The sequence below is a fragment of the Protopterus annectens genome, chromosome 13.part0, assembly GCF_019279795.1.
Source record: "Protopterus annectens isolate FY-2018-M chromosome 13.part0, PAN1.0, whole genome shotgun sequence".
In the NCBI taxonomy this organism is placed as follows: domain Eukaryota; kingdom Metazoa; phylum Chordata; order Ceratodontiformes; family Protopteridae; genus Protopterus; species Protopterus annectens.
In genome coordinates, this window is record NC_056747.1 from 1053951914 (window position 1) to 1053969065 (window position 17152).

The 17152-nt window shown below is 41.6% G+C and overlaps 1 protein-coding gene across 3 annotated transcripts in view; it reads right to left on the reverse strand.

Annotated features, from left to right (window-relative positions):
• Positions 1-204: 204 nt before the first annotated feature.
• CDK12 (cyclin dependent kinase 12) overlaps positions 205-17152 on the reverse strand; it is a 719108-nt gene continuing 702160 nt past the window's right edge. For 2 of the 3 annotated variants that reach the window (XM_044055049.1, XM_044055050.1), the window contains one exon: positions 205-4040. In XM_044055049.1, coding sequence (XP_043910984.1) covers positions 3328-4040 — 713 coding nt within the window. In that variant the 3' untranslated portion in view covers positions 205-3327. Of the gene's footprint in view, positions 4041-4471; positions 4541-17152 lie in introns of all 3 variants that reach the window. The other variant, XM_044055051.1, reaches the window with a different exon arrangement.

Here is a 17152-nt window from a genome sequence, read left to right on the forward strand (position 1 = left end):
TTGGTACTCTGCATCACACAGGCTGCAACTGCCTTTTTGTTATAATACTTGAGATTTTTTTTTTTTTTTTAAATAAAACAAAGAAAATATAAAACAGTGGGAAAGTGAATTTAAAATAGTACGTTGGGAGAAATGGGAGAGAAGAGAGATACAAGAGTGAAGAAACAAGTATGTCTGAAAAACAAGCAAAATTAAGTCATATGGTTATAGGAAATATTTAATTTCTCAATCTCCACTTTGGAATTTATAAACTGAAGAAAAAAATCTGAAATTTTATACATTACAAAATATATGTACACAGACGCAGGTACGACCAAAAATGGTGTCCAAGATGTCAAGAACAATATTCTTCTTAAATTACAAAGAAGGATCTATTTTTGTCTGTCAAAACCCAATGCTAATACAGCATTCCAGGTCTTAATGTCCAGACACTACTCTTTTTCTGTACAAAGTTCAAGCAGAGAGGTGGTGAGAAATAGCAGCTGTTTGACAGACGACTTCTGATAGCATCTGAACACACACATGAATTCCTCAAATGGGAACGATCAATTACCTTTACCTTGTCATGGAAAAATGTAGATTTCCAGTTACATTGTTTAGATAAAAAGTTAATGTGTCAAAGAATTGACTCAATCTTGTCCAAAAATACTTTTGTTCCTTCTCCCTTTCTTCACAGAACGAGTGGTGAGCTTACTGACTAAACTGTACATTTACATCATCTTGCAACTGTGCAACAATCCTGTTTATAAAACATATGAACAGCATTAAAAAAAACTTTTTTTGTTTTTATAACACACAAGATAAAGTTTCTCAACAGCTGAACATTACATACAACCAAATTCAGAGAACACTTACAGGAAAATCTTGACACGTTGTCTGATGCTGTGTAGCTGTCGTCTTGTAAATTAAATTAAACTGATGGACAGGAGGTGAGATGATGATCAACAAATGACTGCTGTTATGCACAAGTAAGGAGAAAGAAAAGGCATTACAAATTAAACTAAAGACTATGCCTGCTCCTAAACTGAAAAGTCCTCAAATCTAGTGTTAAAGAAATCTCTGTATAGTCCAGACACTGGACTGTAAAAGCAGAAGGGAAGGCAGAAGTAATATGGATGTCTGACTGAAGCATGCTGGAGGCTAGTGTAAGTTTCTCCTGAAACCAGATGAAGTACTCATTTAGAGATACCCAAAATTTAATTTATCAATCAGAATTCAGCCTAATCATCACTGTAACTTAAGCACCAAGAAAGTAAACTATACATGTTATGAAGCCGGGCAAAAACTGATCTGCAAGTTCACAGCTGTCAGTACTGGGGGGTGTGGACAATGTATTTATGCTGTCCAGTTCTTCAAACTGGTAACAAAAACTAAAATAGTAACAGTTTTAGTAAGAAGGGAAAATCAGAATGTGAAAACGGCTGTTGTACTGCTGTTACAAAATAATTTAGCGACAACGAACAGAGGCAGGACTTTAAAAACAGATGAAAGCAATAAACAGAAGAATCACTGCCCAACAGCTGACTTGCTTACATGAATACCATTCTGGCAGAGAGTGTGCACTGCAGCAGTCTGCAAGATAAGATATCTGGGCACACATTTCTATGCGCATCTGTGTCAAATTGTGACAATCATATTAAGGGCATCTGACCACTCTACAGGCAGAATGCAATAAATGCAGACATTGTGTGTGCATCCTACAAGTTGTACATTTAGCTTATTCCATGCCAGGACATTTGAAAACTGTGTCTGATGAGCTCCTTCAAGCAAAAAAAAAAAAAAGACAACTGCTACAAAAAAAAAAAAAAGGTTGGAACCATTCCTAATGAGCAAAAAAACAAACAAAAAAAACAAAGATGTCTGACGTGCAGCTGCAAGCACTGTCAAAATTTTCTATAAAAAATAAAAGGGGGGGTGGTATATAAAAGGGACAACACATAAAAATACATGTGTTATAAAAGGCGAGGATCCCCGTCTGACTGGAGACTAAAGATGAATGATGCAGTTTCAATAAAAATGACAGAAATTTTATTAGTGCACTTTGCATACAGTATTTTGTCCTCGCAGGCATGGCCTTGTAGTTTAAAAAAAGATTTACAATCAAAACTGCAAACATGCCCCCAGCCTCCCACGGTTCACTAAAAGTTTGTAATACTCCACTTATTTAAGAAAATAAGTACATCTTCACCCCATGGCTTTATCTACATAAACTGACAGTTGCCTGAAACTGTGTTTCAAAGATATTTGGGGGGGCTCTCCTGGCACCAACCACTTGTGTGTGCACTGCTATAAAAAATAAAATAACCATTCATTCAGTTACAACAACGCATATGGCCCATTTTACTGCAATACTCTACACATCAATACTGTAGGGTCCTCTCTCCTTTGTCAAATATTCTGGAATGAAGCATGTTTCCCCAGAAGAAATCTCATCATTATACATTCAGAAATTATAACCAGCCTATTAAGTTTCAGTAGAGGTAATACTACTGGCTGTTTTTTTTAACAGCAGCAAAGAGATGGAATGATAAAAGACCTGTGATAGCACAGCATGTATAATACGCCATTATTCTATCCTTCCACAATGGAAAACAAACTCCAGCTACTAAGCGTTCTTCTTAAATAGTTTTTAAATTATTTGTCTGAATTCTCTGACTCTAAGATTGAGCATCAGAATGTCTGCTTTGTACCTCCAAAATGCACCTTGAGCCCTATATGCCCTTAACCTGTCAGCTATTTCTTAATCACCAAGCTCACCAAGTTAAAAAAAAAAAAAAAAAAAAAAGTAGTAACTGTTTTAGTCCATTAAATGCCCAGCATAATCCACACTGAACAGAGTTGTGGTATTGTTGCTAGGCACCCTTTTAAATAGCTCCCTTGAAGTTCAATAGTGGGTTACAACTGCGACCAAGAGAGCTTGGGTGTTTTCTGTATTTATGTACTGCTCTAGATTCAGTTTTGTGGAACCCTGGGCTTCAGCTCAGCTTACTTTGCATTCAGTGCCTAAGAAGTGTAAAAACTGAGCAAATAAACACCCCTCCCTTGCCCAAGACTATACCAAGAGCTATTCTGGTACCACTCACAGGTAGAGATAGCATTTTCATCTGCTGACCACCACTGTCTGACTGCTCTTAACAGACACTGCTGTGTAAGACAATCTATCTTGCTAATAACGTTTAAAAGACTGTATTAGGAAATCACCCTTTAGCAAAGGGTGAAACTTACACCGCTGATACCTCCAAAAGTCATGCGTAGATGAAACCCTGGTACTTTATTTCATGTGCTGAGGGGGAAGAGAAGAAAACACAATACAGTCAGCTGTACGAACTAAAAAGGGACACCCCGACCTCCTCCCCCTCTTGGTAGCGTTTTACTCGGTCCCCTGTAGCTATTTCCATATGCAGCAGTCTGTGGTGAAGAAACCCAGCTTTGTCCTGTCCCTGCACTGCTGGGGCCAACTCCTGCATGCCCCATTTCAATGAAGTTCTGAGTTCTGACTTCCTGGTGCACAGATGCGTTACTGGTTCTATCAGAAGTCACAGTAGAAATACCCAACAATACATGAGGTGCTGCAGGAATTCTGGAGAACCGGAGGTCTTGATCCCCAGGAAATTGCATTGAACCTGTTCCCTGATAACTACTTGTTTCTCCAAGGTGGCTCACTGCACTGGAAAATAATACAGATTTCCCCAGAGAATGCTGTGGTGGTTCCAACAGAGTACAGGTGGAATCTGTCTCTTCAGCAATTCTGAGTTTGCCTCCTGAATCCTCTGCACTGTACGTCCTAGATGAATGTGCTCTGTTATAATCAATCAGTCTTGAGGTCTGACATCCTTGTTTTATGTTACTCTGCTGCTTACTGTCCTGTTGGGCCAGCAGTTGAAAAAGAGCAGCTGTAACTGCTGGACTGAGGTCCTGGGAAGAGTCTGCAAAGTCCCTCTCAGGCAGGGATGATGGGGGTTGATGGGGTTCAAGTGGTCTCTCCAGAGTGAAAGCCGAAGCAGGACATGATGCAGACATATCATCTGTATTAGCACCATCTACATGAAAAGAAAACAAGCAGAATAATATGTACACAAACTGTCAAAACACTTTAAGTATTACTAGCAAATGTAACATTATATCCACCACCATCACACACATATACCCACCCCAAAAGGATTATGTAAATCTGGTAATAAACTAAAAAAAAAAAAGCTCAATGACAGAAAGTAATGGATCAAAGATGGAATGGAACAAGCTATTAAGTGTTACAAAAGCATAAGTAAATGAATAATTAAAGGAGTTAAGAGCAGACTCAAACATACAAAATCAAAATCCAGCCTCCCATAACAAGCAAACTCAACAGATCACAAGACTTTAGAAGATGATTCCATGTTTTTCTTCTAAACAATCCCTTTCACAGGCACTATAAAAACTTGCATCCAAACATTAAATGTTTGATTTCAGGAAAAGGAAAACTTATATTCACCACATTTTTATCTGTCAGTCCTGGTGTATTCTTGTAGGTCATGTCCTAACTTTGGATAGTATTCAATCCCTGGAAGGGATGATAGTAAGGGAACTTCTGGATTACATAATAACCACAAACAGTGCACAGCAAACGCTAAATTATTTCTAATTAAAATGTGTGAACTTCTTTACTGTACATGCATTTAACATTTGGAGAACAAATTATCAAACTATAACAGTACAAGAAAAAAATACTAATTTTAAAATAGTACACGTTATGTTTTACTAGCCAATGGTAAATATTAGACTCTGATAGTAATAAATATTAGTAATAACCTAAAGCAATGACAGCATTTATTTGAGTCTGCATAAAAACCTTAAATGTAGACACTGTTACACTTACGACTAAGAAAAATGCAAGGTAATCATGGCAAATAAGTACTACTACAGCCACTCCTGGATAGATGTTCTCTAATGAGAAGCAACCTGATTGTGCTGAACACAGCCCAACATCTACATTTTATTCATGAGTATGTGCACTGGGTCACTATGGCCCACTTTCAATCACAACATTCTTACAATGATATGAAAGTATAATTGTGAGAGCATACTCTACCAGTAGAGGTTCAATTGACAGGATCACTGTTGTAGTATAGTTCTTTAATTTAACCACAGGAACATGTCTACCACTCTGGCAAGACTTCTACAACTGATAGAAGTCCTAAAGTGGAGTTGGGTCTAATCACAAGAAAAGGATGTCAAATATATTTGACTGTAAAGGGGAGGAATCTAGGACATCATCAGTTCATTTTTGGCTAGCAAGAAGTCAGTAACCCGTGCTCGGCTTTGTTTTACTTTCTTAACCCACCAGCCATTTCTTGCATGAATGGGCATGGCCAGATTGATTGACATGCCTAATGGCTGTAATGTAGCATGCAAATGATACATGATTGACATCATGAATATTCATAGCGTAATTGTACTTCATCCTCTTCCTCAATATAGCGAGATCTCAGAGTTGGTATATTTAAATGGGGGGTGGGGAGCACAGCCACCCCAGGGAGGTGCAGGGGGACTGCCCCCCCTGCAAAAGCGAAAAAAAAAATATTTGTGTGCGAGTGTGTGCATACACATATCAACCTACGCATAAAAATGCATAGAATAAAAAGGCCGACTAGCAGGAGCATTTATGTTGTGACGAGTTCCCTTACTGATACAACTTTGCTAAACACGCTGATGGGGAGATCACTAAAGAAATGTTTCTCCAGTGCCTCATCTTTGCTCATTTCTGATGAATGACTTGCTGCATCTAGGTAAATTGCTGATAACTAACCCAGTGAGTACACAGTGAACATCTGAACTGTAATTAATGTAAGGGAGTTCTGACATACTGTTTCATGTGTTTTCACTACACTGTTACAGTTTTCGCTATTAGTGAAGGAAGTACAGAGTCACAATGTGATTCCTGGATCATGCACTACCATCAGTGAGTTCTGAGTAGCAGTCGCATGCAATTTTTGAGTAATGACTGGACACGGCTGCATCAAGTAAATAACAAAAATGCAAGTTTTGTTAAATTGCCACTAACATTTCTAGCTCCAAACAATAATGTTTCCGTTTATTAACTTCTTTTGCAATGACGGTCTAAAATGTTCCTACTCCATGCAACCCGTTTCTACCTACAAACTGCACTGTAAGCAGTAAATCTGATTCCTCTACACTGTCTATCATTACATAAGAGAGTGCACAGTTAAAGTTCTGCATTAATTCATTAAGGGAGTGCAGTACATTCTCTGTTTAGTGACTTTCTTTTATTGAATTTCTTTGAATTTTCAGTGAGTTAACATGTCCTCGGTATGTGCTTGCTGATCCCGATAAATATTCATATGGACGACAGAGGAAAATGTTTATTCATGACTGCACTGTGACATCATTCTGCTGCCGGGTGTTGGAAGAGGTTTGGGCAGCGCTTGCTACTGCGCATCTGGTGGTTTACTACACTAAAACAAATATAACAAAACCCATGTGCTCTTTAAAGTTCAAGGCAAAGTGAAGCCAGGCAACTCTTCAGTGAGGGCTGTGAATCACCCTTGGTACCCTAAGAAGGTAAATCTTCTGAGATACAGGGCAGCACACCTTATAAGGACTGAACTTATCAGGATGACAACACACCTAAAAAAGTACCATATTCCAGACCTATATTCCAATGTTGCACTACTGTTATCTTCTTGGGACACAGAAAGACTGAAATCCTTCCTGACTTACCCAACTTTGCACCATTCTTCACTGTGACCAGGCAGATGTCCTCCCACCGTCCGGGTTCCTTTTACTGGCAGCATGTCACACTATAAAAGGGACATCCCTACAACACTACTTTCAGTGCTTTCTTGCCCTAGTTCCCATTAGTGGTACAGTCCCAGACCAAGATGCTCAACCAGAAGAGACCTACTAAGCTACCACTCCAGACACAAGATCAACCTGGGAAGTAAGGGTGCCTTCTAACTGAGAAAAACAGGGAGAGAAGGACTAAGAATTGGGGGATACCCACCATCAACCTGAGAGAGATCACAGGAAAAGAAAAGGAGGAGTGAAGGGAGAGCAACATTAATGTAACAGTGAATGTGCTAAAACATCTACAATTACGCTAACTTTCCTAACACAACTACACACTGTTTACTGTACCATCGACTGCTGCAGTACTGTTAAGCTTTTGGAAAGATTCACAAGGTTTACAAACCTCGGGGAGGATGGACCTGAGAAAAATGAGCTACAAGACTGCTGAGGCATACCCCATCCTTGCCCTGGAGGAAATATCCAGGTTGTAATGTTTTAAAAGGGTGTGAACTAATGATCACGTAGCTACCTCTAAAATGGAATGACTGCTGACCCCTCTTCAAAAACTAGTGATGGCTACAGGGGCTCTAGCAGAATGTGACCTCACTTGCCTCAGAATTAGTCTTGCTATGGACTAAACAGCAGGTGGAGAGTGAATGAGCTACCCATGAAGAAATTGTTTGCCTAGAAAAGTACAGTTGCTTAGTTAATATAACATAATAGCAGATGCTCAAATAGATCACTGCTGTAGTAGCCATTACATATGAGATGTATCCAGCCAAGTATACTGTGCATTCAGCCTGTCTATAAAGCTTCAAGCTCCTTCCTTGTGTGCCATATGTCGGCTCTTAGAATGAGAAATATGTACTAGCATAAAATGGACATATGGATGTGCCAAAACTCAGAATGTTCTTGCCCAAAAATGGGAGTTTGAAGCCTAGCACTCCAAGTAAAATATTGTCAGGGACAAAAGATATCCCAGTTCTGCCAGTAAAAAGAACAATGAGGGGGATGGGGGTACTGGTACTAGTAATTCAATAGTAATCTATTCTAACATCTACTGTTATGGCAAATAAACTACACAACTGTACTATGTTCTTCATCAGATCACTGTTGCGATAGCCAGTACATACTGAATGGCTACCAAAGCTCAAGAAGAAAGGAAGGACGTTGACTGTTGAAGAAATCCAGGATTCTATAAAGAACAGCCATAGCCTATCAAAGCCTGTCTGCTCTAGAAATAAAAAAACAGTCTGCAATATTTGATAGAGGTCTGAACTGAGGACAAAGTAGACGCTTCTACAACAGGCCAAGAGTCCACTGCTTTCCAAAAAGCCAGACATATGGCAGCTGTTCTAAAAGAATGAGCCTTTACATTCTGAACAGGATTTTTGACAAGATTACAACAACAGGTTTGAATGAGGTGTAAAAGCTATCTTTCTTATCATAAGACACAACAAGTTGATTAGATTTCCTAACGTCCTTAGCTTTATCTAGATAAAATATCAATTCTCTGTGTACATCTAGGAAATTAAGAATCTTTCCTTCTTTGTTTTGATAATTAGGATAGAAAACAGGAAGCTGGACAGTCTGATTAAGAGTAAATGCAAAGACATCTTTAGGTTTAAGGAGAGCTAATTCTGAGATACCCACACCTTGTGAAAAATCTAAGAAGGCTAAATAGACATAAGGGTCTGTAATTCAAATACCCATCTACTAGAGGTTAAAGCTACCAGTAAGGTCGTCTTCCAGACTAGAAACTAGAGACAGACTGCCCACTGGCTCAGAGGGAGGCTGAGCTGACATTTACAAATCAAAATTCAAGTCCCACAAAGGAACCTTTTTTCTTGGCCTTCTGATAAGAAAAAGCACCCTTGAAAAATAGACCTGATAAAAAGAGGAGGAGAGAGATCCAGTGGCAGACAGATGTACCTTTTTTGAAGCAAACACTAGTCCAGAACTGAGTAATTTATACAAGCAGTATAGATCTCCTGTATTGTGTGAGCATGTTTTTGGAATTGCCCCAGACAGCGGCATGAGAACAAGGAACCAGTGTTGACTGGTTCAAAATGGAATCAACAGTAACATCTTTGGTAAGTCCATTCTGAACTTTTGAAGGACTTTGGAAATGAGAATGAGGAGGAGGAGAGGCATAAAGAAACAATTTCCAACAAGGGGACTGACAAAGTATCCATCTTCTAGGCCTCTCTGCAACATGCCCTAAAGTAAAAAAAGGTTCAGTTGTCCGTTAAGATTGGAGGCAAACAGATTAATTTTGAGGGTATTCTCTACTGGTGGACTATCTGAAAGAAAAACACTCAGTGCAACATCTACTCAAAAGTGTGTTCAATTCTGGTTAAGATGCAAGTTGTTTGAAGAAATAAATTATGTATCGGAGACAATCATGACCAGTTTGCAAAGTGGATATGCTTTTGTTCCTCCTTGTTTATGTGCTACATTACAGTGGTGCTGTCTATCACCACTAACAGAGTTCCTGGAGACCAAAGTTAATTCAGAGCTTCAGAGCCATCACTTCTTTGATGTGTACGTAGGTGCTGTGATTCCCATATTCTCTGACCCGAACACCCACAGAAACAGCATTACAGGCAAAATCCACAGTATCTGTGAGCAATGTTTGAGTGGGTATGGAAGGACGGAAAGGCTGCGGAGGAACTGACTGGCCTTCCAAATGAGATACTGCTTCATAAAATTGAAGACTGGAATTGAAAATGAAAGAGTAAAATTATTGGTCCCAAACTGATTTGAGACACTACTGGTCTTTCTCAGGGAAAGGAATACAGCAGGCTATTAAACCTACAGCTCTCAGAAATTCTCTTGCAATGAACCTTGCTGAACAGAAAGACTTAGAAAGTGCTGACAAGTCTGCATTCTCTCTTGAGCAAGCATCCCTGCCCTTAAGGAACTGTCTAGAAAGCATCTCGGACATACTAGTCTGTGAGTTGGAAAGTACAATTGTGTAAAAAAATTTACCATAACAATAGATGTTCAAATAATCACTGCTGCAGTAACCTTAGCTATATGGATTACATCCTGCAAAGGATATAACAGCTAGCCAGCTACCAAAACTTAAGGGCACCTTCCATATACCCAAACAGATACCAACTCAAACAGAGCTGAAGAAAAATAGCAGTTTTGGCTCCAAGTCCTTCAGAGCTATCATTCCAACTGAGAAATGGAGGCTATTGCCCTGAAATAGGTCAGTGCTAGAAAGAAAGAAAAAATAAATGTCACCACCCTGGCAAAAAAAAATATAAGGGGGATGTAGTGAGAGAAAGAGGAAGTGTCTTCTGCAGCAGTGACCATTCAAATATCTACTTTTATGATAAGTTTACTTTCATAACTGTAATGTGTTCATCTTTTGATCACAGCTACGGTAAATACTAAATGGGTCTGAGGATAGGGGTTACAAAACTGAATTACTGGAAGAAATAAAGGTACAGGTAATAAGCGATAGATATAACTCTGCAAGGCCCTATTTTGCATCACAGCATTCAGACCCTGAAGTTTCCACTAAACGTAATGAAGTCCAACCTTTATGCTATGTGACAACATATACAATGAATGAGGAAAATGTGAAATAAATAATCACCAAGAAATGGAGGGTATTTGAAAGTATGCCAGAGCTAAGGGAGATAGTGGGTGAAAAACTGTCCTTTAGTTATTGGAATTGTCCAAATCTGAAAAGACATTTGTTATAAAGACACACCTTTAAATGCAAAAATTTTAACATATAATAAGTTGGGGACTTATCCATACCTTAACTGTGTTAACTTTAAGTACATAAGTGAGATTTTCTTGTTCATCCAATAACAACAAAAAAGTGCAATTTTTCCTGCTCGGCAACATGTAATGCAATTAATGTTGTATATCTTGCTACTCCTTCTATGTCGGGAAGTGTAGTCATAGACTGAAAGACTGGATTACAGAGCATCACTCTGAAGTAGGTAGAAAAGTTTCTACTAATGTTTTGGCAAAGCATATGATGGATGAATATGGCTTTAGGGTCATCCAAATTGTATATAAAAATTTGAGAGGTAAGGACATAAGTTAGAAATATGTGAACTAAATTGGATTTTTCAGTTACAAGCTGACGTAGAACCAGATTTGAATGCCCATGCTAGCATCAAACCTGTATTAAGAAAAAAAAAACACAGATGAGCTTACATTGACATATTTTATAAACTTTTCAGTATTTTTAATATTTTTTATATACATTTCTATGTTTTCAGTGATTTGTATATGTAGTTATGAATATTTTTCATATCATGATATGGTTCAATGTATTTTTCATAATTATTTTAAGGTTTTAACATGTTGAATTGCCACACTGTTGCTTTAAATCAGACTTGGGCTGTGCCACATAACTTTATGAAGTTTATAAAATGGAAAGCTACTAAGGCACTCTGAAGCACTGAGGGCAGGGTTTTTGCTAACCTGAAAGCTTTATTGTACTTTACTTTGTTGGAATAAAGTCTACTTTTGGGCGTTTCCATAATCCGAGGTTTGTTTTCTTGCCGTTGTTTAAGTACTTTTTGTCCGCGTACTTGGTTTACCGCAGTGCTGATTCTTTCTTGTAGTGTAAGATTAAGATTCCACCAGTGTGGTTTTGTTCTGGGCTTACTTCTGGTACGTACAATGGCCTCTATGCAGCCATTTACATGTTTGCACAGTATTTCTGTGAATAATTCTGCACAGGCTTTTGTGAACTCTAGGATGGACAGGGCATCAAATTTTGACAAACTGCTACTTAAGATGTAGTCTGCCTTAGGACAGCTTCTAAATGTAAGAGGTTTTGATGCATTTTCCAAGTTGAATTTTATTCTGAATGAGACAGCTTTGTGATCTGACCTCATAAGTGAGAACGTCAAATGGGGAGGTGCAGCTCTCTTCCGTACTGATGAGAAAGAATAGTTCTGTAAAATCTTACCATAACCATACATGTCCTTCTCTTCCATGTTGCAGTATTCTAGTTGTGGGATTTCCTGCCCTCAGTAGTCTCGTGCGTCAGCTCCTATACAAAAGCTTCAGCTTGGCTGCTGCAGCGTGCACGGGACGTCAGACATAAGGCCATAAACTAGGGGGCCCTAAATGTAAAGTCTGCACGCACAATCCTTAGAACTTGAAGGTCAGCAGGTAGAGAAGAAGGCCCAGCAGGAGGAATGCCAGTGGGGTCCCTTTTGGTGTCTTTTAGTAGCATAGGTAGGTCCGGGTCTTAGCTGGGACTAAAGGAAAAAGCATTGGGGGTAATGGCGGGTGGGAAGGAATACTACAACATGGAAGAGGACGACATCTATGGTTATGGAAGATTTTACACAACTATTCTATGTCCTTCTGTTCCTGTGTTGCAGTATTCTAGTTGTGGGGGAGTACCACAGCTTAGCTACATGAAAGGGAGGTGGATGCTGAAGAGGATTCCACAAAGCCCTGTAGAATGGCCCTGGCGAATCCTGCTCTTGCTCAGGAAACTTGGTCCACTTGGTAATGTTTGGTGAAAGTGTGGATAGTGGACCGTGTGGCTGCTTCCATGATGGATGCCGTGTCCAGACCTTTTATGAAGGCCTTGGAGGTGACCACAACCCCAGTGGAATGGGCCTTTACTCCCACTGGGTTTTTTTTCCCAAGGTGGGAGTAACAGAGACAAATAGCTTTCTTGATCCAGCAAGCAATGGTTTGTTTGGAGACTGCCTTGCCCAGGGCTATGGGGTGGAAGGAGACAAAGAGCAGCTTAGATTTCCTAATGGTTTTGTCCAGGTAGAATCTTAGTTGCCTGTGCACATCCAAGGAGTGCAGTATCCTCTCCCCTTCATTAGTGGGGGAGGGAAAGAAAGTGGATAAGTGGATAGATTAGTTTAGAGACAAGTCATTGACCACCTTGGGCATAAAGGAGGGATTAGTTTGCAGGGTGACTCTGTCTTTGTGGAAGGTGGTGTAGGGAGGGCAGGCCATTAAGGCCTGCAACTCTGAGACCCTTCTTGCTGAAGTGATAGCCACCAGAAGGATTATTTTCCATGTACACATCTGCAGGAAAAAGACCCAGCTGGTTCGAAAGGGTGCTGGGTTAGTTTTTCCAGGATGTAGTTGATGTCCCAGGATGGAGGGATAGGTTTCTTTGGTGGTTTTATGTGCAAGACCCCTTTAAGGAAGAGTTTTACATCAAGCCTGGCTAGCAAGGGGGAATCTAGTGGCAAGCAGACTGATATAGCAGAATGGTGCACATTCACTGATAAGTTGGAAAGTGTGCTTTTAATTAATTGACACACAAGTGAGAACAAGGGGGGCACCAGCCGAGCAAGGGTCCTTTCCCTTGTCCAGACACCACTTTGTAAATCTTTCTCACTTAGCTAGTTAAGATTTTCTGGTGGTAGGTTTCGTTGCCTCCCTCAGGACTGAAAGCATGTCCTCTGAGTAGTGGCATCTGAAGGGGATCAAAAGTTTATCATCCACAGAGTTAAGGATAACATCTGCAATTGTGGGTGAAGGAGAGTTCCTTTGTCTTGTGCCAGTAGGTCCATCTTTTAGGGTAACCTGTAGTGAATGCCCTTGGCTACATTGAGAAGTAGGGGGAACCAGTGCTGCCTTGGCCAGTAGAATGTCACTAACAAGATTTCTGGTTTATCGTCCTGGATCTTCAGAAGGACTTTCTGAATCATTGGGAAGGGGTGGAGCAGAATGTCTGCGGCTGCCTGTTCTGGGGGGGGGAGGCAAACAGGTCTATATGCAGAGTACACAACCGGTGCACTATGTCTAGGAAGACCCCTCTGTCCAGCTTCCATTCATGCTGTGGACAGGCAGTCATGCTTAGGAGATCTGCTTGCTTGTTATCTTGTGAGGGGATGTAGTTCGTCTGCAGGACCAAGTTGTGGCGAGAGGCTAGGTCCCATATAAGCAGATTTAGCTAGTAGGCCTTTGTTCCTCCCTGTTTTTGAGGTACCACATAACAGTGGTGTTATCGGCCACTATCCGGAGCACCCCTGGGAGCAAAAAGGGAATAAAGGTCTTTAGAGCTAGGAAGACTGCTGTCATTTCCCTGACACTGATGTGCTTGGTCTGTAGAGAAGGGTGCCACTTTTCCTGCACCCCAACCTGAATCTGAGGCATCTGTATGCATTTTTTGGGTTGGGGTGGGAGGCTGCAGTGGAAGTCCTGGGTTTAGTTGGACTTGCTGGATACACCAGCTGATTTCTGTCTTTAGACAGGGAAGGAGGGGAATATCCTGTTCCAAGTAATGTAGGTGTTGGGACCAAATGTTTTTGAGGTACCACTGTAGGTTGCGCAAATGCATTCTGGCTAGTGGTAGAATGGGGATGGTTGCTGCCATTAAGCCCAGGAGATGAAGGAATTGCCTTACCGTCACCTTCTGGGAGTGGGAAGTCAGGGACAGAACCTTGTCCTGTGGGAGAAAGGCCTTCATTTTGTCCGTTCTGATTCTGCAGCCTCGGAAAATCTTGTCCTGGCCTGGGTTTAAGGAGGACTTTGGGAGGTTGATGGTAAACCCTAGATTTTTGCAAAAGGGACATGGTGAAGTGCAGATGCCTTGAGAGGGTATCTTTGGATTCTGCTAGTATCCGGATGTTGTCCAGATATGGGTAAATCTGGATTCCCCGAGTTCTGCAGAAGGCCACGGCTGGGGCTAGGCACTTTGTAAAGACTCGGAGGCAGTGGATAAACCAAAGGGCAAGGCAGGAAATTGGAAATGATAGGGAGGGCCAGAGAAACGCGGGAATTGTCTGTGGGAAGTCCTGATAGGAATGTGAAGGTAGGCTTCTTTTAGGTACAGAGTGGCCATGAAGACCTTGGCTGGAATAAGTGACAGCAGAGTGGGTAGTGACAGCATTTTGAAGGATGGCACCTGAAGGTGTAGATTCAGACAGGAGAGATCTAAAATGGGTCTCCAGGGGCCATCTTTTTTGGGAACCAGGAAGAGACATGAGTAGAATCCCTTTGCTTCTTGTCCTGAGGGGACAGGTTCTATGGTGCCTCACTTTAGTAGCTCTGACAAAACTTGTGGGAGGAGATGAATTTGTTTTTTGAAGGGAAAAGGAATACTTTTCCTGGGTGTTTTTTCTTTCCAGGATAGAAAGTACCCTTTTTGGATAATGGATAGGACCCATTGGTCTGTGGTGATGGCTTGCCAGTGGGGGAGACAGTGGGGGAGGCGTGCAGAGTGTGGCAGATGGGCCCAGCAGTCACGCATTATTAGGATCTCCTCTGTCCTGAAAGGGTTGCTTGGGCAGAGGAGGTGGTGCATTAGGTCTGGACGAAGTAGGTCTTCTTGTCCCTCTTCTAGATCTGAAACAGGAGCCAGCTGTCTGAGGAGGGTTGCGTCTTACAAAGGTGGTTTTAGCAGGATAGTTCCTATAATACTTGGGAATGGGGGACACCAGCAGATGCTTGATGTCCTGCAATTCTTTACTTTTTTTTCCTGCAGAGTCTTTAAGAGGTTTGCAGATTGTGTTCCAAACAGGAACTTGTGATCCAGGGGGGACGTCCAAGATTTTGGACTTGAAGTCTTCAGGTAGATTCTGTAGTCTCAGCCAGGAGCATCTCCTGAGGATAGAAGCAGATGCTGCAAAGCGGACAGATGCTTCTGCAGCATTGCAGCTGCACCTGATTGAGTGCCTGGCTACTTGCTGAGCCAAGGACAGTTTGGAGGCAAAGTCCGCCTTAATGGGATTTGTCAGGCACAGAAGCCAGCATGTAGGAGGCTTGAGACACTAAGTCTAGAGCATACTTAGTCATGTGGGTCTGATAGTTTATGGCTCTGAAAGACAAAGTGGAGGATGTGTATACCTTCTTTCCCATCCTATCCATATAGTTGCTATCTTTATCTGTGGGTAGAAGGGAGGCAGATGGCAGCAGTCTAGACTGTTTATCAGGAGCAATGGCAATAACAGCTGGGTCAGCCAAGGAAGGTTTAACTAGGAATTTCTGCTCCTCTGGCACTTTATAGAAGCAGTCAGGGCACTTAGGGGCCGGATGCTGGGAGTCCGAAGCCTCAGAAGCTGAATTAAAAGCATCCAAGTAAGCAGGTAGCACCGGAGGGACAGCTGAAGGGGAAGATGATTCTACTTGAAGCAGCTCAAAGTACCTCTTTTGGGTGTCAGTCATTCGGGAAGTACCTCATTTGAAATATTCGTTCATCTTGGTGATGGTCTCAGCAAAGGTAATATCTTCAGGGGGAGAATCCCCTTCCACAGATTCATCATCAGGAGACTAATAATCCTGGGGAGACGCAATCTGAGATGTATATGAAATAGAGTCCTCCGTGGAAGAAAAGGAAGAATCATGCTCTTCCCTCCCTAACTTGAGAGGTCATGGGTGGGAGGGAAGAGGCAGAAGCAGGCCTAGGGCTCAATAAAAGCAGAGTAGTGGAGTTTGAAGTTGAAGGCCTTAGGGCCATAAAGGCCTGCATGAGAGAGGAAGTGAAAGCCTGTCAATCTGGTACGGCTACTGGGGAAGAGGAGGTATGCTAAGTTTTTTGTTTCTTTTTGGCCAGGAAGGAGTTAGGAACCAGCCTGGCATCAGATTTTGAAGTCAACATTTCTGAAGTCTGGATCCCGGTTGGAGGAACCACAGAAACTGGTTCCCCCTCGACTGTAGTCGGTGTCTGGGCAAGCTCTGAGGACGTGCCGGTCTTCGGCTGTGCAACGACTTCCTCAAGGGACATCGTTGAAGTTGACATATCAGCCGAGTGCTCAACTCTCAGATCAGCAGTTGGCAGGGTGTCAGGAAGAGAAGCAGCAGGCGAGGAAGGCCTAGGAATCTTGGCCTTCTTTCGTGGAGGTTCAGGTCTGGCCACAGGTGCGGGATCCATTCTAAGGGCTAACTATTTTAGGCGCTGGTTTTCCAGGTAGAGGTTTAAAGTGGCCAGATGGCTATGTAGGGTCTTCAGCACAAATGATTGACAAACTGAGCAGGAGGAATGGTCGTGCTCCCAGCCTTAGCAAAAAACACACCTATCATGGGCGTCTTTATGGGATATCTGGCGTCCGCATTGGTGCTTTCCCTTTTTCCCTGATATCAGCTAAAGGCTACAACAACCAAGCCTAAGCAATAGCAATCAGCAAAACAAGAAAAATAGAAACCAATGGTTTACTTAGCTTTACTGATGCGACGTCTGTGAATGAGCGATCATACGATGCGTAGGTCTGCGGCTGAAAAGTTCTGGGGATTGTGCATACAGACATCACATTTAAGGTCCCTGGGCTTATGGCTTTATGTCTGACATCCCACACACACTGCAACAGACAAGCTGAAACCTTTGTATAGGAGCCAACGTATGAGTCGCCTGAGGGCAGGAAATCCCACAACTGGAATACTTTAACATAGGAAAAGAAGGACATCA